We start from the raw sequence: 27,017 nt of genomic DNA on the forward strand, positions 1-27,017 counted from the left end.
ATAGGTATTCTGGAATTTGGATCAATCCCTTGGGGTTGAGAGTTCATTGAGAAATGTTGCAGAACTTTCTCTCAGAAGATTAAACAAATTGGTTGCCCACGATACAGCAGATTATAGATTTCCTGTGGAAGGGGAGGGCTGAATGTCTGGCTGACCTTTTCTTATTCCTTGCTTTCTTATATTCTTAATTTTGCAAAAACAGCAAAATTGAAGGAGAGGCCTGGCTGAATTTTGTGATGCCAGTCCTTTCCCCTAATTTGAACGGGCTCCCAACACATGAAAATATATGCCCCGGGAGGTTGGCCTGGAGCACAGTTGGCGAGGTGGGGGGGCAGCAAGGGGGGCAAGTGGGCAGAGGCAATATCTGGTGAAGCAACAGCTATTACATGGCTGCAGCTCATCATTAAAGGAATGGTTTTGGTATCGGCAGAAAAGTGGACTAATTGTTCAGAATGACTCAAAGGAGAAATGTGCAGAAAAATGCTCCTTTTGATGCTGAATATTGGGAAGGTCCTGTGGCAGGAGGTGCATGAAAGGAGTCTGGTCCTATATGGGTCAGAAGCCCTTCTCCCAGTAAAAGCTCAGTTGCTGGCTGCATGGAGGGAGGTGCCTGACCAGGTTGATGCAATCGCCTAGGTCGTCTTGTAGCTGGCTGCAAATGAGTCTGAAATTTGCTGGCATCAAGCATGGCACAAAACTAAAGTAACAAATACTTGGCTAAGCGCAGCAGAAGGGAAGAGAAAGAGTAGTGGCAGACAATATTATTGAGGTAAAAAAAATGGTCTTGGTTTTGGGCTTTGCCTGAATTGGCAGTCGGGGAGGTTGATGAAGTCAGATGATATGCTGATTGATAATAACAGGAATGTTGTACCGTGTACTGTACAATATATTAATGTGCGAAGTTTGAGCCATGTTTAACCAGGCCTGTCTCTTTATGGCCACAGAGGCACATTCTAAAGTCATTCGGAAGCTAATTGCTGTGGGGATTTTGTATGTAGATTGGCAGATGCTTGTAAATCTATGGCTTCTCTATTTGGAGAGAGGTCAGGTTATCAAAGTCAGAAGAAACCTGCAGGAAATGATTGGCTTTCTTTCTCTTTAAAATCATCTTTTAAGATGCAACTTGGTCATTGGTATATTCCCTATCTGTTCAGTTGCAATTTTTTTTTGCTGTTTTACGAATATGATATTTGAACCAATCAAGTGTGGCACAGGCATTGCATGTGTGGTAGATGCACTAGATGCAATACTTCTATATATTTATAATATATTAAAACTCTTATATCTGCATACACTTCCTGTCTACAAATCCTTATAGCCTGCTGTCAACTTTTCCCATTACAAATTCCTATGTCCAGATTTATAATAGAAACATGCCTATGTAAACTTGTCACACTGTAATTACACAGTCTGCCAGTGGTGGCACTGTGGCTCCTTAGCTCTTCAGCCTGTGCTGAAGAAAAATTCCTATGTTTCAAACAACTCTACTTCCCAAATGTTTTACCATTTAACTATAAATTATCACATAAAATTAAAGTATTATATAAAATAATTTCAGCATCCATGACTTTAAAATAGGGACTGAATTACATCTGCATGTCATGGTCCAGTTATTCTCCACCCTTTAACCCTATTTCACCAGAAGACTCCACTTGGTCTAGACTACCCATGTGTAACGCCATGTGAGATTGACCAATATTGATAATATTCAAACCTTGTAATAACTGTAATGAGGTGATATCATTGGATGATAAATTCTAAGATGTGAAATCACATTAAGCCCAGAGAAAGGGAATGAATGTTCACCTAATAGAGTAGGAAGAAAGCTGACTAGGTGAGGCTCTTTCTCCTAAAGCTTGTTGTCCTGTCAGTTGTTTATAGTGGTTGTGATGGAAGCTAAGCTCTATCCTGCTGTGAATTATAAGATTATGATATATGGGTTTTCATCTATGACTTGAATTAGATGCCAGGTAGTGTGTTTGCTTTTTTGAACTAACTGGCCCTTTGCTAAATTACATGTTGAGACTGGAATCAGACTGTATACTGTGAAGCAGGCCAGATTGATTGATCTGGTAATAAGTCAGACAAGGGCTACTGTGTTTGTAAGAGAGGCAGATAAATATTGAGCCAGAATTTGCTGGCAAAATAATGGCAAGTTTAATGTGCACGCTGTTATTAGTGTGTAAATAATCCAATAGTTTGTGGTAAGGAAGTGATACCCCATGAGTTGCGAATCACCACAAATTTCTGGACAATTTGCGCTGCTCCGCCGTTAGACTCGCAAAAACGGGAGCTCGCCACCAACCTCCCCGTGAGTTTCAAGAAATTGCTGCATTTGCGCTGTTAAAAGGATTAAACTCGCCATGGAAAGTTAGGGCTGGTACTTATCGACGTAAGGACCCTTTTAATGACAAGATTTATGTCCCTGCAATGCCATTCAAGCTCTCTGGCCCAGAAAGGGAACAACTGAAGCTGTGGAGTCTCATTCCTGAGGTTGTAAGTTGTTTTTAGAGGTTTAAATTTTTTTTAAATTTATTAAATGTTTTCTTACATTTCCTTTCTGTCTCTTTTTTCTCTCTCTCCCTCTTAATCCAATCTTTCTTTTCCTCTCTATTCCTCTTGTGATTTGACTCTAATTCACCCCCCATCTCCGTCGTTACTTTGTTCCTTTCTCTTTCCTTAAATCTCATTGGTTAAGGACAGTCGGTCCCGCCATTCACCAAGGTCCCAGATGCCCCGTTGCCCTCTCCATGCCGTTATCAGATCCCACATCCAGCAATTTGTGGCGCAAAATATTTTCGTGCTGAAGCGAGAGAAAAAAAACTCTTAACAACAGGGCACGCTGTAAGATGCCCCGCGCCAGCAGATTACGAGCCATTGTTTACAGCATGTATCACTTCCTGGGTAATGTAGACCATGGATTATGAAGTGTCTTTGATCTGGTTTGATTGGCAGTTCCTTATTCAAGAGCTTGATGATAAGGAAATATATTTTGTAGGCTATTGCACAGTTTAATCGTTTATCTTCCACTTTACATCAACAAGAACTTCATGGATGCACAGACCTACCACACATAAATGATTGTTAAAAGAATCAGAGTAAAAAGACTCCTGAAAATGATTCCAAGAATTCAAATACTTTTTGTTATTTTGGTTTCAGTTGTTCTTGACAACTTCCGGTGCATAGTCCAGCTGTACAAGAGTGTATTAGCTCTGAGGCACATTGCTCCCATGCACCACATGCATTAAATTGTAAGTTTTATTTCACAGGAAATGCAGTTCACCTATGGGAATTGCAATTTGTTATGAACATAAATAAACAAAGTTGGGAGAGGGCCCAAATTAGAACAGTGGTCTTACAGGAACCTCCAGCACCAGGCCCACTGACTCAATGGCTGGAATTTTGCGGGGGGTCAGTGGGCGCAATCGGTGGTGGGTCACGTGAGAAAGTTTTTTTTTTACAGCGGGTCGGGAACCCGCCGCCACGCGCCTTTCCCAATGTCGGGTCTGTCAACGCTGAGCAGACCCAACCAGCAGCGGCGGGGGACCTAATTCAAATGATTCGCATCTAGTTACCAGATGCTTAACAGCCTTTTTTTCATTTAGCTTTTGTCTTCATCTTCATGACCATGGGATCCCCGCTGTGTGCAGACCACAGCTGTCAAGCTGAGGCTGAGTTCAGTGACCATCTATTCCATCAACATGGGTGTCCTTTATACTCGCTCACCTTGGTCCTCAGAACCCCATCATGATCAGCCCCAACACAGCAGCACCAACAACAACACCAACCTTCTCCACAATCAACTGATGCTGCACAGGACAGAGGGCATCAGCACCCAACAAGATTGCTGTCTAGGAGGCCAGGGATGGTCTCACCATGGCCAGATTTACTTCACTTGATGCTGTACACTCTGGCTGCCACATGATGCACCAGGTTGGCAACACCCCACACCAACACCATAAAGCATCTCTACAATGCCCAAGCCATTCCTTTCACACTCATCACCATTGCGGGCGTTACTGTTATGTCTCACCATTCACTGCAACTCACTAAGCCACTTCCAAAGGTGCACACAAATCTGTCCAAGAACGCAAAGTGTTAAAAATAAAGGTTTCAATGTCTGACACCACATTAACAGAAACTTTACATGAACATTGCGTAAAACACCCAAGTGGCTACCTTTGTGTGTTGTTACTTGGTATGATTGCACTAAGATGAGGGTGAGTGTGAGGGGTGGCTAGTGAGATGGGGATGTGATAATATAGTTAGAGAGGGATGGGTGGAGGTGCAAGGTACGTTCAAGGTACGTTAGTGTGAGTAAGGCTGTGCAGGAGTAGGGTAGGGAAGGCAGAGTGATGGGGATGTGATGAGAGGCACAGCAGGATGAGGTTGAGTGTGGCTTTGTACTAATGTCTCGTGATCTATTGAGATCATTGAAATGTTTGCGATACTGCACCCAGGTCCTCCTGACCACATCCCTGCTTGTGCCCTCTGCAATGTGCAACCAGGCTGTGTTCGTCTCCTGGGGAGGTCTCTTCTGCCCATGGAAAGGGAAGAGGACCCCCCTGCGTGCTGTGACTCACTCCGTAAGCATATGGAGGGAGTCATGGGAGAACCTGGGTGCAGCCCTGTGCCTTTGTGCAGCCATGGTCAGTGTTTGCAGCACCTCAATGCTGTAGAACACTAACAGCACAAATGTCAAGACAAATGTGGCCATGGTCCCTTTAAGGAAACCGGCTGATGACGCGTCATGAAAAGACGTCACCAGACCCACTTCCTCTAATTGGGCTGGATAACGCACTGGGCAGGCTTAACAAGACCCATCAACGGAAAGTCATTTTACACAGCGGGATGGAGCCAGCAGCGGGGTCGGGACCCACCACTGACATCGCCTGCCACGGACCCACCGAGGTAAATAAAATCGCGGCCAATGTCTTGGCTGCACCTTGAGACTAGCAACTTGCACAACAACAACAAGAGTTTGCATTTATATAGCGCTTTTAATGTAGTAAAATGTCCCAAGGCGCTTCACAGGAGCGTTATAAAACAAAATTTGACACCGAGCCACATAAGGAGATATTAGGGCAGATGACCAAAAGCTTGGTCAAAGAGGTAGGCTTTAAGCAGCGCCTTAAAGAAGGAAAGAGAGGTTGAGAGGTGGAGAGGTTTAGGGAGGGAATTCCAGAGCTTAGGGTCTAGGCAGCTGAAGGCACAGCTAATTATTGAATTCCCACGATGGTTCAGTTGGTAAGTGCACTACCCAGTGTGGAACAGACCAGGAAGATAGCTGATTTCAGCTGGTGATAGGAGTGCAATATGGGCCATATTGGTTTGTAGGAAGCGTTGCTAGAATTTCACATGGGCGAACATTGGGTGAAGACAGGATTGAGCTCTACGTGATGCCCATGTGATTAAATGTCTTGCTAATAATCACTGTTCGTGAAGAATGATCACTTGGGTGAGGGAACCAGAGGGTGTCAGGAGCCCATGGAACTGTACCTGATTAAAAGTAAGTCCTGTTAATTCAGGAAGAGAGGGAAGGAGGGAGAGAAAATTGAGAATAAATGTAATAGTAAAAAATGAGAAATCCATGAATGAAGTGCTGGTAAAAATTATAAAAGAGCTGGAACTCTAAGTGCACAACACTGTACTGAACAATAGAGGCTGAGATAGTCATTCAAAATAGGTTAGTAGAAAAAGACCAAGCCATTAAATATGGGTACCACCAGATAGAGTAATACAGTAAGAGCTCCAGATGAGAACGGAACAAGCTTGAATCTTTGTTGCGACATTGAAGCCAAGGGAATTTCTCAAACTGACTGTAAATGGGTGAGTTCTTATTCTGAGTTCCCTACACACTGTGGTCTGTTACTCGGGTGTGACAACCTCAGGATGTTACAGCAAGACTTGACAACATTTGCCATGAGATTGCTCAAAGTCAATATAAGCAATCGAGTCTATCCTAGATACTGAACAAAGGATGATCTTGAAGTTCAAGATGCCATCCTCTGTCACATCAGCATGGGAACCAACAAAGGAACAATATTTCCAAAAGGAGTTCTTTAGTATTAGCATATAGTCTAACAGCATCTGATAGGTATGCATCCAATTTCTCCCACGATATCTGGCATTTATGCCATTTGTTAAAGGTTATCTGGTGTGGCAACCGTACTGTCCAACAAGTTTGCATCTTAAAACCAAGTCATCTAACATAAGAAAGTATAATGCGAGAAAGGGTCATTTAGTCTATCAAGCCTGATCCCTCTACAAATCTTGTCCACTTTGTCCTGTAAAATCTATTCAAGCTACACCCAGTCCCCTGAGAGAGGTAACCAACCACAAATCTCAAGTAAAGTTTTCTCCTCACTCTTCAAAGATAGTAGAGTAAAACTCCAGGATCGTAATCCAATTTTACAGCCCATAGTATTCAACAGGAATTCATCCAGGAACCATTATGCTTAGAGGCAAACTTGGTCATCTATGCTTATCCTTATAATTGCCAATCTCATCACCTAACAGATATTGATTGAGTCCATTTTAAAGGAATTAATCAACACGGTATTGATTGTTTTTAATGGGAGTTGATTCCGGTCGGTGAAAAGATCTTGTAAACTCCAGTTTTCTTGAGACTAGTTAATTTTGCACACACATCCTCAATCTCTTCAGTCACAAAGGTGAACAGCCCTCTCACACTTGTATTACAGGGAGGGGAAGGAGGGACTGAGGAGAAGAGCCAGGCATCATTTTCAACTCAATGATATTGTGCACAAGTTAAGCAACATCAAGCCATTGTTTCCAAGTGTGTCACTGACCTCATTTCCTCTGGAGATCTTCCCTCCATGGCCGCCAAACTCATAGTCCCCCAACCCCGCACAGCCCGCTTCTACCTCCTTCCCAAGATCCACAAACAGGACTGCCCTGGTAGACCCATCATTTCAGCCTGTTCTTGCCCCACGGAACTTATCTCTTCCTATCTCGACTCTATTTTTTCTCCCCTTGTCCAGTCTCTTCCCACCTACATTCGCGACTCTTCCGATGCCCTCCGTCACTTTAACAGTTTCCAGTTTCCTGGCCCCAACCGTCTCCTTTTCACCATGGACGTCCAATCCCTCTGCACCTCCATCCCCCACCAGGACGGCCTTCGGGCGCTCCATTTCTTCCTTGAACAGAGGCCCAACCAGTCCCCATCCACCACCACCCTCCTCCGCCTGGCTGAACTTGTTCTCACATTGAACAACTTCTCCTTTGACTCCACTCACTTCCTCCAAATTAAAGGTGTTGCTATGGGAACCCGCATGGGCCCTAGCTATGCCTGCCTGTTCATGGGATATGTGGAACATTCTTTGTTCCAGTCCTACTCAGGTCCCCTCCCTCACCTCTTTTTCCGGTACATCGATGACTGTATTGGTGCCGTTTCCTGCTCTCGCCCTGAACTAGATACGTTCATTCACTTTACTTCCAATTTCCACCCTTCCCTCACCTTCACATGGTCCATCTCCAACTCTTCCCTTCCCTTCCTTGACTTCTCCGTCTCCATTTCTGGCGATCGGCTTTCAACAAACATCCACTACAAACCCACCGACTCCCACAGCTACCTGGACTACACTTCCTCCCACCCCGCTTCCTGTAAAGACTCTATTCCATTCTCCCAGTTTCTCCGTCTCTGCCGCGTCTGTTCTGACGATGCCACCTTCCATACTAGTGCTTCCGACATGTCTTCCTTTTTCCTCAACCGAGGATTCCCCTCTACCGTGGTTGACACGGCCCTTGACCGTGTCCATTCTATTTCCCACACTTCTGCCCTCACCCCTGCCCCTCCCTCCCAGAACCACGATAGGGTTCCCCTTGTCCTCACCTTTCACCCCACCAGCCTCCACATTCAATGGATCATCCTCCGCCATTTCCGCCACCTCCAACGTGATCCCACCACCAAACACATCTTCCCCTCACCTCCCCTTTCAGCATTCCGAAGGGACTGCTCCCTCCGCGACACCCTGGTCCACTCCTCAATCACCCCCAACAGCCCTTCTCCTTCACCTGGCACCTTCCCGTGCAAGCGCAGGAGATGCAACACATGCCCTTTTACCTCCTCCCTTCCCACTGTCCAGGGCCCCAAACACCCCTTCCAGGTGAAACAGCGATTTACGTGTACTTCTTGCAATTTAATATACAGTATTCGCTGCTCACGATGCGGTCTCCTCTACATTGGGGAGACCAAACGCAGATTGGGTGACCGCTTTGCGGAACACCTCCGTTCAGTCCGTAAGGGTGACCCCGAGCTTCCGGTCGCCTGTCACTTTAATTCACCGCTTCACTCCCACTCTGATCTCTCTGTCCTCGGGCTATTGCATTGCTGCAATGAAGCTCAACGTAAGCTCGAGGAACAGCACCTCATCTTTCGATTGGGCACTTTACAGCCTGCCGGACTCAACATTGAGTTTAACAATTTCAGATAATTATCCCTGCCCCCATTTTTCATGCAGTATGATTTTTGCCATTCCCATTTGCAACATTTTATCTTTCCTGCCTCTTACAAAAGCACAGGGTATTCTTTCTATTCCTTCCTCCCCTCCTAACCCCCCCCGCTCTCTGCACCTGCTTAATATCTGTTACATCTCCAGCTTTTCCCAGTTCTGATGAAGGGTCCCAGACCTGAAACGTTAACTCTGTTTCTCTCTCCACGGATGCTGCCTGGCCTGCTGAGTGTTTCCAGCATTTTCTGTTGTTATTTAAGCAACAGTGACTGTGCTTCAAAAAAGCAACAACTTGCATTTATATAGCACCTTTAACATCGGAAAACGTCAAAAGGCATTTCAAAGAGTGAATTAGATTAGACAAAAATTGGCGCCAAGTGAAAGAAGAAGATAGTAGGCGAGGTGAGCAAAAGCTTGGTCAAATAGATGGGTCTTAAGGTGGGTCTTAAAGGAGGAGAGGAAGGCGGAAAAGCTGAGGGGTTTAGAGAAGGAACTGCAGAGCATAGGCACCGCCGACAATGGTAAGAGGAAGGGAGGGACCAGAGTTGGAGGAAAGGAGAGTTCTGGGTTGAGGGGAGGGGTGGGGGCGGATGTAGAGCTTGAGGAGGTTGCAGCGATGGGGCAGGAAAAAACCATTTCATGGTAATAATGCAGAAATAATTCATTGGAACTGGAGTACTTTGGAACGTTCCGAGGACATAAGGTGCTATATAAATGCAGTTTCCATGTTGTAGTTTGGTATGATTTCCGCATCATGTTGTGTGTTTGCAAATGAACAAAACACTCGTTTAAAATTGTGTTTTTTTAAATCGGAGTGAAGAGCTGGGCCTGTGGTGCAGGATGGGTAAGGCTGAGCAAAGTGGGAGAGACGCTGAAGTAAATTAGGAAGTAGTGCCTTGGTGACACCCAGCATGATATTTAAAAGCCTGTAGGTTGTATGATGAAGGGACAACTGAGGGAGGTGCAGAGGTCCGAGGGGGAAATGAGTTCCAGCAGGATACCACAAAATGAGCCTCGATTTCAGTACAACAACTTGGTATTTATATAGCGCCTTTAACGTAGTGAAACGTCCCGAGGCGCTTCACAGGAGCGTAATCAGACAAAAATGTCACCCAGCCAAAGAACTGAGACATTAGGGCAGGTGACTAAATGCTTGGCCAAAGAGTTAGATTCTAAGCAGCATCTTAAAGGAGGAGAAACTACAGAGTTAGAGAATGTGTAGGATGGGCTATTTGGAGTTTAGGAGGAGAGAGATGAGCATCACCCATAGTAGTCTGATAAAACCAGATAAACAAGGAAATGTGACAGAGGCTGAAGGCTCGAGAAACCCAACACTTGTCGGACCACAGGCTTCTCGTTGCAAACGAAGCAACCTTTGACTTGTTTGTCAAACATTAAAAAAACATATACATTATAAAGCAAACATGCCCCACACTACAAGTCCCCCCTAATTCTGCAACCTGCATTTCTCCGTGCGACTATTGCAGAGTTTATTGTCGAGCACGTCGGCGAGTGAGTGACGCTCTGCTCCAGCTGACATCACATCAGCCGGCAGAGCGATAAGTGGAGAGCGAGAGAGAGAAAAAAAATCCCATCGAAAGGGGGGGGGTGGGTGGGGGGGAAGCAGGAGGGGAAGGAATCTGAACCGGCAATCCTGGCCAGTACTTTTGCTTTATTAAAGGAGAAACGTTTATTTTTCCCCCCCTCAGTGGATCGTCTTTTACTCTTGAAGAAGTGAGAGGTATAAAACCCCAGGTCTGACATTATATCAGTGCTGAAGTTTTAACCAAAACAAAATAAAGAGAAAGTTTGGTTTGAAGCTGCTCAGAGGAGTTGGCCAGCACGAAATTGACTCGTGAAACTGACCTCCCGCAGGTACATTGAGGAGGTGCGGGATCGAGGATTACCGGAGGCGCCCGGAGGGGTTCCAGACTTCTTCCCCCCTCCAGTTGTACCTTTGCTTGTATATTTTATTTTTGTGGGAATTTCCTGATGTGTTGAAGTCCTGGGAAGCAGGCGATCTCTTTACATGGATGTGTCGGGGAGGAGTCGCTAGCTGATAGAGAAATGGAAGTGGTTGACGAGACTGAAGCTTTGCAACGCTTTTTTGAAGGTAAAAAAAAAATTGGGGCATTTTTCCCTCAGATTTTTTTTAATTCTAAGAGGCTCTGATCGGTTATTTTTTTTTAATGTCAAAAATGGCTGCGATCTACGGGAAGACAAAAGTAAAACACAGAAAAGGAGCGAAGGGTCGGAGGTAGAACGGGTGTCTGTGCTGAGAGTTCCTTACTGGCTACCTTTCTGTCTGTGTGTGTGTTTACAATACAGCAAAACGTTTTAAAATGGAGCTAAATAGGTATTTGAATTAATTGCTTCTACTTTGTGCAAACCTCGATACGAGAATCGAAAACAGCTTTGCTAAACAATAATTGCTGTCGTTTTGCACCATTGAATACATATTTTATTTAAAAATACAAAGGTGTAAAAAGTATCCGATTTAACGTGTTTGATAAATTCTAGCAAAATATTATCAGATTCCGATGGGCATTTAAAAAAATAATATTTTAATATATATTCTTAAAAGCTTATGGAACTTATAGCTCTAAACCTGTCATGTGCTTGACATAAATCGAGATTTAATTGTGTATTGTTTTCTACAGTAAAGGTGGGATATTTATTGAAAAAAATACTTTTCAAGTTTCCTTAAACTTTCTGGATTTCGTTCATTTATTTTGATATAAACCGGTGTTAAAATCAGACCTCCTGGTCGCCTCCGTTCACGATCTTGCCCCCAGTGTTCTTACTTTGTTTCTTGTGATTGTAACATTTGCTGGTTTTATAGCTGGAATTAAGTTCGAGATTGTCACATGTATTTATTTAAATTAATCTGCTTTGGGAGAGTGTGACTGTCGGGTTGTCAGCCGAGCTGGTACAGAACGAGCATATGACTCCGATTCTGACTCTCTCGCACTCACACACACTAATCCCCCTTCTAACTCCCTGCAACTCTCGGGCACAGCGTTAAACTGCAATGATCGAGGGAGTTTGGGGCTGAAACAGTCAAGCAGAGCTGGTGGAGAGATCTTTCTGTTAGACTTAAAGTGTACAGTGGTTGAGGAGAGAGAGGGAATATCGCAGACAGGTGACGAGCATAATTTATTGAATTTCTTTTAACTGAAATATGTTAAGGAGTGTGAGATAACTTGAGGTTAAATAAAAGGATGCAATTTATTAAAATTGAGTCAGAAACATTTTTCTAGCGAGCAGCTTTTTATACGGGTAAGAAGGAGCAAATCCTCACAAAGCCACGTTTATTATTTTTTTTAATTTGGTGACGGTTTCCTAATTTTAAGAGATCATTTGATTGGCTTCCCGTGCTGTTTTAGGTTATGTTCAGTGTTACAGGCCTTGCCTGGGCCAATGATCACCAACTGTACCCAACCTCTCACCAGACAGCGCACAACCAAATATTCTCGAAAACCTCAGGCAGTGTGCCTACTTCCTGTAGCAGAGTTGCTTTGGGATGATATGATTTAACTCTTGAGGACTACAGTGACTGATTTCCGTTTTATTGACCAGTTTGGGACACTTGTTATGTGGATTCCTATAGAAATTGTTCAGGGCGGGGGGTCCAACCTTTTTTCATTATTAAGAAACCTAAGTGGACGGCTAATACCAACAGGACAGGACAGATCAAGGTTGCCAACAGTAAATGAAAAGGTGAGGAATTAATAGCAGCAAGCTTGGATTTTAAAGTCTAGATTGTAGGAGGAAGGTCTGACTGAAGGAGTTCCACAGTTTTGAGGTGTTGGTAAATAATGAGCGGGTAGGAGATGGCAAAACAAATCTTGATTTCAACAAAGTGAGGATACTGGGAGGAGGAAGAGCTTGTGAAAATGGATGTTTAGAACTTAGGCGAGGTAAGCTCACAGGTGCACTGGCTGCAATAGCATCAACTCAATAGTGGAGACAAGGAAAGATGCAACAAAGAAAAAGAGAGAGGTTGGGGAGTGAGGGTAAGAGGAATTGCCGATTGTACCACAAGCTTCCCCTGATAACAGGGCGGTATCCAAGGCTTGGAATGCACTGCCTGAAAAGGTGCTGCAAGCAGATTCAATAGTAACTTTCAAAAAGGAATTGGCTATATACTGGAAAAGGAAAGCTATGCAGGGTTACGGGGAAAGAGCAGGGAGTGGGACTATTTGGATAGTTGGCAGGGGCACGATGGGCCGAATGGCCTCCTTCTGTGTTGTATGATTCTGCGAACAGATTTGGCCTTTCTAGAGAATAAATAGTTGCCTCCCACTGGTTGTCAGTTTCTGTACATGGAGACAGGCACCGGGAATTTCCTCAGGACGTTCTCCCGGTCGGCTGCCGTAACTTTGGTGGAAGATCGGCGGAAACCCCGGGTGGACGTGGAAACAGGGTTTCTGGTTACAGCGGCCGATGGGGAGAAGGCTTGAGGAAATTCCCGGCGAGGGTCTAGAACACAGGAATGGATCTTACAACCTGTGGTCTTGAAGAAATCCTGACAATAAGTCTTACATACTAGTGAGTGTTAACAATTAGCTTTGCACAGAAAAGTCTCTAACACTTATCAGGAGAGAATGTTTTGAGTTGAATTATACCAGGGTGAGGTGCCGTTGGTTACAGATCTATCGCTGGCGGTGGGATCAGCAGGAGTAATTTTGAGGTGATGCTTTGAGTATCAGACAAAAAGCATATTGGTTAATCTGTGATTATTTCCCCCTGAACCTAGTGACAACAATCAAATACAGAAATTGCTAGAAATGCACAAGCAGGCTAGCTAACGCCCAAGAAAGGAAATACAGATGAATGTTTCGGGCAGACACTCTTCATCAGCACCAACATTGAACTCATTAAGAAAGATTGGAATTTTAAAATGAAACTGAAATATTCTTGTTTCAAAGACTCCACGTGATATTTTCTGTTTAACAAGGGCTGTGAAACATTAACCTGTATTTCTTTTTTCAGATGTATGTTCAGTGTTTCTGTTTTTCTTTCAGATTCCCAGTACTCACAGTTTTTTCTTTATCTCTACAAATTAACAGAGGGTTGATTCTGAAAACTCCAACAATTTTAAAAATTTGTAATTATACACCACAGCTTTAAGAGTGACCACTGTGACTGAAATCTGTTACTAAATATTTTGCTCCTAGGCTGACGATTTATTTTTGGACACAGTTCTCTCTGTGTTACCAGTGAGACTGGTCCATTTAACCGTGTGGTCATTGACACAGTGCAGTTTCAGATGTGCATCAGCATGAAAGTGACAGTATAACTTGGGGAGTCGTCAGCCATCTGTCTCTCAGTCGCACTGTACCCAGTGGGCAATGAGTTTCCATCCTTGGGATGAGACGTTAACCTGAGCTCCCGTCCGCTCGTTCTGGTGGCTCAGGTGGTTGGTAAAGTTCCTGTGGCACTACTTGAAGAGGAGCAGGCAGCTCTCCTGGTGTACTGGTCAACATCCCCCATCAGCCAACACCACCAAGAACAGATGAACTGGCCAGTCATTTGATTCTTGTGTGTGGGGTTTATGGCTGCTGTATTTGCCTATACTGCACAAGTCCCTGCACTTTAAAAAATAGTTCATTGTCTGAAATGCTTTGAGATATTTCACTGTGATAGGTGCTATATAAATGCAAGTATTTTTTTCTACTCTTTGCACCAAGTATAGTATAACTCCAGTGCCGTATTAATCTACATTTAAAGTGCTTATGTGACCTACTAATCAGTCTGGGGACTTTTTTAACTTAATTGCAAATTAGTCTGATCAGTAAAAAGATTACTTTCTTAGCAATAAAGTTTATTTTGCCAACATGTTCTCCATGTTATCTTGTAACATCAATAATTGAACTAGCTAGGGAATAGTACTGCACACATGCATGATTGCACATGAGCAGAGCTGCTTTGTCACTGGGCAGAGTGCGATGCATGCCCAGCTGTGTAATTTTGATCTCTTGCCTGCATATTATACTCTCCAGATACCTGCTGAACCCTAAGAGTTAGATTATCACAACTCAGAAGAAATGCTTGCTGCCGACACCCTATCTACATTTTAATACATTCTAAATAATAATTGAAGCTTTCCCTCGGGTACAGGGAAACCTTCAACAGAGCAAGTCAGTGTCCTATCTGTCTGTCTGTCTCCCAAACACTTCTATTTCCCATTCGCCTCAGTTTCTCAGTAATATATTAATAATATCTCTTATGGAAATTGTAGCTGGTGGATTTGTAAATTGTTAATAAATAGTGACAAGATTTATCAAACAATTATCCCTAGTGATAACTATAATAAAATGTAAAAAAAATCTTTTTAACAATTTTTTATTCATTCATGGGATGTGGGTGTCACCGGCAAGGCCAGCATTTATTGCCCATCCCTAATTGCCCTTGATGGGCGGGGGTGAGCCACCTTCTTGAACCGCTGCAGTCCGTGAGGTGATGGTACTCCCATAGTAAGGAGTTCCAGGATTTTGACCTAGCGACGATGAAGGAATGGCACCATATTTCCAAGTCAGGATGGTGTGTGACTTGGAGGGGAACTTGCAGGTGGTGGTGTTCCCATGCTCCTGCTGCCCTTGTCCTTCTAGGTGGAAGAGGTCGCGGGTTCGGGAGGTGCTGTCAAAGAAGCCTTGGCGAGTTGCTGCAGTGCATCTTGCAGATGGTACACACTGCAGCCACGGTGCACCAGTGGTGGAGGGAGTGAATGTTTAAGGTGGTGGATGGGGTGCCAATCAAGCGGGCTGCTTTGTCCTGGATGGTGTCGAGCTTCTTGAGTGTTGTTGGAGCTGCACTCACCCAGGCAAGTGGAGAGTATTCCATCACACTTCTGACTTTTGCCTTGTAGATGGTGGAAAGGCTTTGTGGAGTCAAGAGGTGAGTCACCTTCCGCAGAATACCCAGCTTCTGACCTGCTCTTGTAGCCACAGTATTTATGTGGCTGGTCCAGTTAAGTGTCTGGTCAGTGTGACCCCCAGGATATTGATGGTGGGGAATTCAATGATGGCAATGTCATTGAATGTCAAGGGGAGGTAGTTAGACTCTCTCTTACTGGAGATAGTCATTGCCTGGTACTTGCGCAAATATTACTTGCCACTTATCAGCCCAAGCCTGAATATTGTCCAGGTCTTGTTACATGCGGGCACGGACTGCTTCATTAGCTGAGGATTTGTGAATGGAACTGAACACTGTGCAGCCATCAGCGAACATCCCCACTTCTGACGTTATGATGGAGGGAAGGTCATTGATGAAGCAGCTGAAGATGGTTGGGCCTAGGACACTGCCCTGAGGAACTCCTGCAATGATGTCCTGGGACTGTGATGATTGGCCTCCAACCACCACAACCATCTTCCTTTGTGCTAGGTATGACTCCAGCCAGTGGAGAGTTTTCCCCTGATTCCCATTTGCTGGCATCCACTCTGCCCACTGGTGTTCACTCTGTCCATCTGCTGGTATTCACTCTGTCCATCTGTTGGTATTCACTCTGCCCACTGATGTTCACTCTGTCCATCTGCTGGTGTTCACTCTGTCCATCTGCTGGTATTCACTCTGTCCATCTGCTGGTGTTCACTCTGTCCATCTGCTGGTGTTCACTCTGTCCATCTGCTGGTATTCACTCTGTCCATCTGCTGGTATTCATTCTATCCATCTGCTGGTATTCACTTTGTCCATCTGCTGGTGTTCACTCTGCCCATCTGCTGGTATTCATTCTATCCATCTGCTGGTATTCACTCTGTCCATCTGCTGGTTTTCACTCTGCCCACTGATGTTCACTCTGTCCATCTGCTGGTATTCACTCTCTCCATCTGCTGGTTTTCACTCTGTCCATCTGCTGGTGTTCACTCTGTCCATCTGCTGGTGTTCACTCTGTCCATCTGCTGGTTTTCACTCTGCTACTGGTGTTCACTCTGTCCATCTGCTGGTGTTCACTCTGTCCATCTGCTGGTATTCACTCTATCCATCTGCTGGTTTTCACACTTCCCACTGATGTTCACTCTGTCCATCTGCTGGTGTTCACTCTGTCCATCTGCTGGTGTTCACTCTGTCCATCTGCTGATTTTCACTCTGCCCACTGGTGTTCACTCTGTCCATTTGCTGGTGTTCACTCTGTCCATCTGCTGGTATTCACTCTGTCCATCTGCTGGTATTCACTCTGTCCATCTGCTGGTATTCACTCTGTCCATCTGCTGGTGTTCACTCTGCCCACTGATGTTCACTCTGTCCATCTGCTGGCATTCACTCTGTCCATCTGCTGGTATTCACTCTGTCCATCTGCTGGTATTCACTCTGCCCATCTGCTGATGTTCACTCTGCCCACTGATGTTCACTCTGTCCATCTGCTGGTATTCACTCTGTCCATCTGCTGGTATTCATTCTATCCATCTGCTGGTATTCACTCTGTCCATCTGCTGGTATTCACTCTGTCCATCTGCTGGTATTCATTCTATCCATCTGCTGGTATTCACTCTGTCCATCTGCTGGTGTTCACTCTGTCCATCTGCTGGTTTTCTCTCTGCCTACTGATGTTCACTCTGTCCATCTGCTGGTATTCACTCTGTCCATCTGCTGGTATTCATTCTATCCATCTGCTGGTATTCACTTTGTCCATCTGCTGGTGTTCACTCTGTCCATCTGCTGGCATTCATTCTATCCACCTGCTGGTATTCACTCTGTCCATCTGCTGGTTTTCACTCTGCCCACTGATGTCCACTCTGTCCATCTGCTGGTATTCACTCTGTCCATCTGCTGGTTTTCACTCTGTCCATCTGCTGGTGTTCACTCTGTCCATTTGCTGGTGTTCACTCTGTCCATCTGCTGGTGTTCACTCTGTCCATCTGCTGGTGTTCACTCTGTCCATCTACTGGTATTTACTCTGTCCATCTGCTGGTTTTCACACTTCCCACTGATGTTCACTCTGTCCATCTGCTGGTGTTCACTCTGTCCATCTGCTGGTTTTCACTCTGCCCACTGGTGTTCACTCTGTCCATCTGCTGGTGTTCACTCTGTCCATCTGCAGGTATTCACTCTGTCCATCTGCTGGTATTCACTCTGTCCATCTGCTGGTATTCACTCTGTCCATCTGCTGATGTTCACTCTGCCCACTGATGTTCACTCTGTCCACCTGCTGGTATTCACTCTGTCCATCTGCTGGTATTCATTCTATCCATCTGCTGGTATTCACTCTGTCCATCTGCTGGTGTTCACTCTGTCCATCTGCTGGTTTTCTCTCTGCCTACTGATGTTCACTCTGTCCATCTGCTGGTATTCACTCTGTCCATCTGCTGGTTTTCTCTCTGCCCACTGATGTTCACTCTGTCCATCTGCTGGTATTCACTCTGTCCATCTGCTGGTATTCATTCTATCCATCTGCTGGTATTCACTTTGTCCATCTGCTGGTGTTCACTCTGTCCATCTGCTGGTGTTCACTCTGTCCATCTGCTGGTGTTCACTCTGTCCATCTGCTGGTATTCATTCTATCCATCTGCTGGTATTCACTCTGTCCATCTGCTGGTATTTACTCTGTCCATCTGCTGGTATTTACTCTGTCCATCTGCTGGTATTCATTCTATCCATCTGCTGGTATTCACTCTGTCCATCTGCTGGTGTTCACTCTGTCCATCTGCTGGTTTTCTCTCTGCCCACTGATGTTCACTCTGTCCATCTGCTGGTATTCACTCTGTCCATCTGCTGGTTTTCACTCTGCCCACTGATGTTCACTCTGTCCATCTGCTGGTGTTCACTCTGTCCATCTGCTGGTTTTCACTCTGCCCACTGGTGTTCACTCTGTCCATCTGCTGGTGTTCACTCTGTCCATCTGCTGGTGTTCACTCTGTCCATCTGCTGGTATTCACTCTGCCCACTGATGTTCACTCTGTCCATCTGCTGGTGTTGACTCTGTCCATCTGCTGGTGTTGACTCTGTCCATCTGCTGGTGTTCACTCTGTCCATCTGCTGGTGTTCACTCTGTCCATCTGCTGGTGTTCACTCTGTCCATCTGCTGGTATTCACTCTGTCCATCTGCTGGTGTTCACTCTGTCCATCTGCTGATGTTCACTCTGTCCATCTGCTGGTGTTCACTCTGTCCATCTGCTGGTGTTCACTCTGTCCATCTGCTGGTATTCACTCTGTCCATCTGCTGGTGTTCACTCTGTCCATCTGCTGGTGTTCACTCTGTCCATCTGCTGGTATTCACTCTGTCCATCTGCTGGTATTCACTCTGCCCACTGATGTTCACTCTGTCCATCTGTTGGTGTTCACTCTGTCCATCTGCTGGTGTTCACTCTGTCCATCTGCTGGTGTTCACTCTGTCCATCTGCTGGTGTTCACTCTGTCCATCTGCTGGTGTTCACTCTGTCCATCTGCTGGTATTCACTCTGTCCATCTGCTGGTGTTCACTCTGTCCATCTGCTGGTATTCACTCTGTCCATCTGCTGGTATTCACTCTGCCCACTGATGTTCACTCTGTCCATCTGCTGGTGTTCACTCTGTCCATCTGCTGGTGTTCACTCTGTCCATCTGCTGGTGTTCATTCTGTCCGTTGGTATTAAATGTGTCCTATTTATCTTTAGGAGAGGGGAACACTTTGAGAGTTAGAACTAAAAAGAAGTATTAAGTTTGCTGCATTTCTTGTGACATTTTTCTCTACCTTATTCCTCTGCTTTATTCCTTCACTTTATCCTTACTATTTTTTTTCTCTCCATTTACTTTTTCATTTTCAGCTGGTCCTTTCCCTCCATCTTTTTTTAAATTTAGATATATTTTATGTTTCTATTTTGTTCTTTCTCTCACACACTTTCCTCATTCTATTATGCTCTCAACATATCCCTCTTCTCACACACTCTCTGTCATACTCTCCTTCTCCATTGCTTGCACTCTCTATCTCAACAACAGCAACAACTTGTATTTATATAGCGCCTTTAACGTAGTAAAATGTCCCAAGGCGCTTCACAGGAGTATTAAAAGACAAAACATTTGACACCGAGCCACATAAGGAGAAATTAGGGCAGGTGACCAAAAGCTTGGTCAAAGAGGTAGGTTTTAAGGAGTGTCTTAAAGGAGGAAAGAGAGAGAGAGGTGGAGAGGTTTAGAGAGGGAATTTCAGAGCTTTGGACACAGGCAGCTAAAGGCACGGCCACCAATAGTTGAGCGATTATACTCAGGGATGCTCAAGAGGGCAGAATTAGAGGAGCAGAGATATCTCGGGAGGTTATGGGGCTGGAGGAGATTACAGAGATAGGGAGGGGTGAGGCCATGGAGGGATTTGAAAACAAGGATGAGAATTTTGAAATCGAGGCGTTGCTTACTCTCTTTCACACTCTTTCACACACACAGTCTCACACACTGTCTCACACACTGTCTCACACACTCTCTCACACACTCTCTCTCACACTCTTTCACACACTCTCTCACACACTCTCTCACACACTCTCTCACACACTCGCTCACACTCTCTCTCACACTCTCTCTCACACTCTCTCTCACACATTCTCTCACACATTCTCTCACACATTCTCTCACACATTCTCTCACACACTCTCTCACACACTCTCTCACACACTCTCTCACACACACTCTCACACACACTGCCTCACACACTCTCTCACACACACTCTCACACACATTCTCACACACACTGCCTCACACACTCTCTCACACACTCTCTCACACACACTCTCACACACACTCTCACACAAACTCTCTCACACACTGTCTCACACACACTCTCACACACACTGCCTCACACACTCTCTCACACACTCTCTCACACACTCTCTCACACACTCTCTCACACACTCTCTCACACACACTCTCACACACACTCTCTCACACACACTCTCACACACACTGTCTCACACACTCTCTCACACACTGTCTCACACTGTCTCACACACTCTTTCACACACTCTCTCACACACTCTCTCACACATTCTCTCACACATTCTCTCACACACTCTCTCACACACACTCTCACACACACTCTCACACACACTCTCACACACACTCTCACACACACTCTCACACACACTGCCTCACACACTCTCTCACACACACTCTCACACACACTCTCACACACACTGCCTCACACACTCTCTCACACACACTCTCACACACACTCTCACACACACTCTCACACAAACTCTCTCACACACTCTCACACAAACTCTCACACACTGTCTCACACACACTGCCTCACACACTCTCTCACACACACTCTCACACACGCCTCACACACTCTCTCACACACTCTCTCACACACACTCTCACACACACTGTCTCACACACTCTCTCACACACTGTCTCACACTGTCTCTCACACTCTTTCACACACTCTCTCACACACTCTTTCACACACTCTCTCACACACTGACTCACACACTCACACACTCTTTCACACACTCTTTCACACACTGTCACACACTCTCCCACACACTGTCTCACAAACTGTCTCACACACTCTCTCACACACTCTCTCACACACACTCTCACACACTCTCTCACACACTCTCTCACACACTCTCTCACACACACTCTCACACACTCTCTCACACACTCTCTCACACACACTCTCACACACTCTCTCACACACTCTCTCACACACTGTCTCACACACTCTCACACACTGTCTCACACACTCTCTCACACACTCTCTCACACACTTTCTCACACACTGTCACACTCTGTCACACAATGTCTCACACACTGGCTCACACACTCACACACTGTCTCACACGCTCTCTCACACATTCTCTCACACACTCTCTCACACACTCTCTCACACACTCTCACACACTCTCTCACACATTCTCTCATACACTGTCTCACACACTCTCTCACACACTCTCACACACACTCTCTCACTCACTGTCTCACACACTCTCACACACTGTCTCACACATTCTCACAGACACTCGTTCACACACTCTTTCACACACTCTCATACACTGTCTCACACATACTGTCACACACACCCACACACTCTCTCACACTCTTTCACACTCTTTCACACACTCACACACACTGTCACACACTCACACACTCTCACACACACTCTCACACATTCTCTCACACACTGTCTCACACACTGTCACACACTGTCTCACACACTCTCTCACACACAGTCTCACACACTCTCACACACTCTCTCACACACTCTCTCATACACTCTCTCATACACTCTCTCACACACTGTCTCACACACTCTCTCACACACTGTCTCACACTCTCACACACTCTCTCATACACTCTCACACACTCTCTCACACACTCTCTCACACACACTCTCACACACTGTCTCACACGGTCTCTCACACACTCTCTCACACACTGACTCACACACTCTCTCACACACTGACTCACACACTCTCTCACACTGTCTCACACACTGTCTCACACACTCTCTCACACATTCGATCACACACTCTCTCACACACTGTCTCACACTCTCTCACACACACTGTCTCACACACTCTCTCACACACTCTCTCACACACTGTCTCACACACTGGCTCACAAAATCTCTCACACACTTTCTCACACTCTCTCACACACTCTTTCACACACTGTCTCACACACTCTCACACACTCTCTCACACACTCTTTCACACACTGTCTCACACACTGTCTCACACACTGTCTCACACACTGTCTCACACACTGTCTCACACACTGTCTTACACATTCTCTCATACACTGTCTCACACACTCTCTCACACACTCTCTCACACACTGTCTCACACATTCTCTCATACACTCTCTCACACACTCTCTCACACACTCTCTCACACACTCTCTCACACACTCTCACACACTGTCTCACACACTCTCTCACACACTCTCTCACACACTCTCACACACTCTCTCACACATTCTCTCATACACTCTCTCACACACTCTCACACACACTCTCTCACACACTCTCTCACACACTGTCTCACACATTCTCTCACACACTGTCTCACACACTGTCTCACACACTGTCTCACACACTGTCTCACACACTGTCTCACACACTCTCTCACACACTCTCTCACACATTGTCTCACACCCTGTCTCACACACTGTCTCACACATTCTCTCTCACACTCTCTCACAGTCTCACACACTGTCTCACGCACTCTCACACACTCTCTCACACACTGTCACACACTGTCTCACACACTCTCTCACACACTGTCTCACACACTGTCTCACACACTGTCTCACACACTCTCTCACACACACTCACACACTGTCACACACTGTCTCACACACTGTCTCACACACTCTCACACACTCTCTCACACACTGTCTCACACACTGTCTCACACATTCTCTCTCACACACTCTCTCACACTCTCTCACAGTCTCACACACTGTCTCACGCACTCTCACACACTCTCTCACACACTGTCTCACACACTCTCTCACACACTCTCTCACACACTGTCTCACACATTGTCTCACACACTGTCTCACGCACTCTCACACACTCTCACACACTGTCACACACTGTCACACACTGTCACACACTGTCACACACTGTCTCACACACTCTCACACACTCTCTCACACACTGTCTCACACACTGTCTCACACATTCTCTCTCACACACTCTCTCACACTCTCTCACAGTCTCACACACTGTCTCACGCACTCTCACACACTCTCTCACACACTGTCTCACACACTCTCTCACACACTGTCTCACACACTGTCTCACGCACTCTCACACACTCTCTCACACACTGTCACACACTGTCACACACTGTCACACACTGTCTCACACACTCTCACACACTCTCTCACACACTGTCTCACACACTGTCTCACACATTCTCTCTCACACACTCTCTCACACTCTCTCACAGTCTCACACACTGTCTCACGCACTCTCACACACTCTCTCACACACTGTCTCACACACTCTCTCACACACTCTCTCACACACTGTCTCACACATTGTCTCACACACTGTCTCACGCACTCTCACACACTCTCTCACACACTGTCACACACTGTCACACACTGTCTCACACACTCTCTCACACACTGTCTCACACACTGTCTCACGCACTCTCACACACTCTCTCACACACTGTCACACACTGTCACACACTGTCACACACTGTCACACACTGTCTCACACACTCTCACACACTCTCTCACACACTGTCTCACACATTGTCTCACACACTCTCTCACACACACTCACACAGTGTCACACACTCTCACACACACTCTCACACACTCTCTCATACACTCTCACACACTCTCTCACACACTCTCTCACACTGTCTCACACACACTGTTTCACACACTGTCTCACACTGTCTCACACACTCTTTCATACACTGTCTCACACATTCTCTCACACACTCTCTCACACACTGTCTCACACACTCTCTCACACATTCTCTCACACACTCTCTCACACACTGTCTCACACACTCTCTCACACACTGTCTCACACCCTGTCTCACACACTCTCTCACACATTCTCTCACACACTCTCTCACACACTGTCTCACGCTGTCACATTCTTCCTCTCACATATTCTATCATATTCTCTCTTACACACATGACTTCATCTCCTCAGTTTCTCACTAATAGATGCAGCCTCTTATTGAAATTATTCAGCTGGGATTGTCTGACTACCTGTTATGAAAAAAACTGCTGGAAACACACAGCAAGTCGGTCACCTGTGGAGAGTAAAAGCCAGGTTAACTTTTTGGACAGTGCCTTTCTTCAGCCGCTAACTGACCTGCTGTGTGCTTCTGATATTTTTTATTCTTGTTTTGGATTTTCAGCATTGCAGTTTTTTCTTTTAAATATCTGCAAACAACAGTTGACCAGAATACTATTTTTAATTCAAGTCTTCAGGCCAAATTATTCAGGCGGGGCACTACATTACAGGAGCCTCGCCATCAGAATCCCATCCCTTGTGTCTTCATTAAGACTTCTTGTAAAGTGACATTCACTATCAAGACCTCATTTTAAAGAGGCACCCTCGTAAAGTTGACACACTATTAGGACCTCTGTTTAAAGAGGAACTCTCACTATCAGGATCCCTCCTAAAGTTGGACTCTTATCACCAAACCTCACTTTTAAAGAGAGAAGCTGATGTTGCGACCCCCCATCTATAAGTGGGTCGTGTGATGAAAGAGGGTTTGGTAAACTTTTTAGTGTTTGGGAAAGCAGAAAGGAGAAGAGCCAAGCCTCATTTTTGCCAAGTTGGCCTCAAGTGATGGGACTATGCAGTTCAACCCTCTTTATTTACATTTTGCTGTGTTTATAAATAAACAAGGAAACATTTGCCAAAAGTATTTGCATCAAGAGGGTCTCTTCTAAAGGGGTCCTGAAGCTGAGACCCTCAAATGCCACCCCTCCTTGGGCATTCTAGCAATGTGCAGTCTTCAAATGCTCCATTCTTTCCTTTGGCACAATGCTAATAAACCGGAGAATGAGAGGAGTGGAGAAAACCAAAATAAATATGCTGTTCTGAAACTGAATCAGAGGAATGGATTGAATTGTAAAGTGTTTTTTGCATCTCTCAGTTTTCTCCTGAGTCATAAAGACCAGAAGGGCTCAGGTTTGACCCCTGGTTTGTGCTGAGTTATTTGACCTCAGCCAGAAAAGCAATAGGGTTGCTACAATTGGCCTCAGCACCTCTAGGCTAGTGAGGAAAAACGTAATCCTAAATGCTATCCAGTGATTCCTGCAGGGAAGTGCATCTGTGGATGTCGGATGAGGACAGGATCAGGGTCAGCTTTGGTGCCCCCCAAGGTTGAATAGTCAAGCAATACTCACAGCTGGGTTTAGCGCAGCATTGGCAGAGACCCTAGCAGTGGGTTCCCTGCCCGCCTTCCACCCCCTGTGGATTGCTCCCTCCCTGGGTCTTAACTCGCACACGAGGAATGGCCACTGAGGCAAGGTATTGAAGGGTGGCCAATGGCCATGGAACTGTACCCCAGCAAGAGCCAGCGCCTTCAGGAGAGGAGTGGAGAAAACGGAAATAAAGCCAATGTTTTATGCACAGTATCCCAGGGTGAATTCAAACACTGTGATTGTTTTAGATTATCATCTTTTGATGTAGAAATGTATTGCAAGTTCTAAAGGGCTAAGCTTGTCAGTTATTTAATGAAAATATTTGTGTTTTTTTCTCCTCCTTGCCTTTAGATTCTCCCTCCTTCCCTTGCCGTGTATCATCCCTGACAGTCACACCACCTTGCCTGTGTTGCTAACTCTAGATGTATGCTGAACCCCAATTTCAAAATGTTACCCATTTAAAAATGCTGTGCCAATATATCTGGTTGGAGCAATATTCTGCAGACTGAGGGAAGGGGTTCTGTGATTTCCCCAAGCCACGGAACTTGTGGTGCCAGCAATATATAGGAGAAGACCTGCTGTCAGAGCTCCAAAGGTGGGGTGGGGGGAGGGGGGAGGAGGGGTGAGCGGGGGTGGAATTGGAAGTAGACTAATTGCTGGGCCCTTCTAGGGCAACTGCCAGGAGCTGGATTTAGAGCAACATTGGCAGAGAGCCCAACAGCGGGTTCACTGCCTGCTTACCACCCGCTGCACAGTAATTCCTCCCTGGGTCTTTCCTTATCTCCTAATGATCTGTCTCAGGTCAGGAACTCATAGCTTAGGGAAAGGTGCAGTTGCACCCTGCCTCTCAGTGGCGTGTTGCATTGGTCTACCCTGCTGCCCACCTGAGAGGGTCATTCCCAGTTACTTAGGGCTGTTCCTGGTCTAATTGGCATCGAGAACCGGATAAACCAGGAAGGTTCCATATTCAGTTCACAGGCTTTGCTGATCCCAGCTCACTTGGCCTTAGTGCCCTGGACCAGGGAAGGGAATTCCTGCTCCTGATCATTATCCAGTAAGCCCTGCTGGAGGGTCTGCATGTATGGGCACCAGACGAGGGCAGGAACGGTGCCGTCCACAATGGAAGAGCCTTTTAACACTGTCTGGGCTCCTACACGAGGGACTGGCATTAAAGACAGTTACCAGAGGGCTGCCAATACCCGAGGAGCTGTATCCCTGGAAGAGGCAGCGCCTTCTGGTAGCAGAAATTGGAGAGGAGAAAAAAAGAAAGTGATGAAAATTGATACATTTGTTTACGATCTATTCTCACTTGTACACAGACCAAGAGGTAGCGCACTCCAGAATGGCTTATGCAGACGGTCCGTTCAGACATTACAACGCAGGTCAGCATCACATATATACCTTAATAACACTGTCTGTCATCCTGTATGACTAATGTTTCATTTGAAATAAAAACAGAACCTGCTAAAGATGCACACCAGGCTCCTCAGCATTTGACCCTTCAGAGTTCTGAGGGTTGACACATGCAAAATGTCCATCTGTCTGTTCTATTTCAGATGCTGACTGACCTGCCGTGTATTTCCGCTGTTTGCCGGTTTTTCTTTCTGTCTGTAATGTTTTGCTTTGCCCTGTATGTTGGATGGTAGGTGTTAAGTATCTTGTACATCTGTCATGGACTGCATTTGTTGCATGGAATCTCTGAAGACAGGGCAACCC

At 45.7% G+C, this 27,017-nt stretch overlaps 1 protein-coding gene across 1 annotated transcript in view; it reads left to right on the forward strand.

Moving 5' to 3' along the window:
- The first annotated feature begins 10,092 nt into the window (after positions 1-10,092).
- myrf (myelin regulatory factor) overlaps positions 10,093-27,017 on the forward strand; it is a 326,052-nt gene continuing 309,127 nt past the window's right edge. Inside the window, exons 1-2 of the mRNA XM_086008505.1 lie at positions 10,093-10,587; positions 26,621-26,683. Coding sequence (XP_085864631.1) covers positions 10,542-10,587; positions 26,621-26,683 — 109 coding nt within the window. The 5' untranslated portion in view covers positions 10,093-10,541. The remainder of the gene's footprint in view (positions 10,588-26,620; positions 26,684-27,017) is intronic.

Source organism: Somniosus microcephalus, chromosome 15 (genome assembly GCF_052327205.1).
Source record: "Somniosus microcephalus isolate GS21.2 chromosome 15, FLI_Smic_1.0, whole genome shotgun sequence".
Classification (NCBI taxonomy): domain Eukaryota; kingdom Metazoa; phylum Chordata; class Chondrichthyes; order Squaliformes; family Somniosidae; genus Somniosus; species Somniosus microcephalus.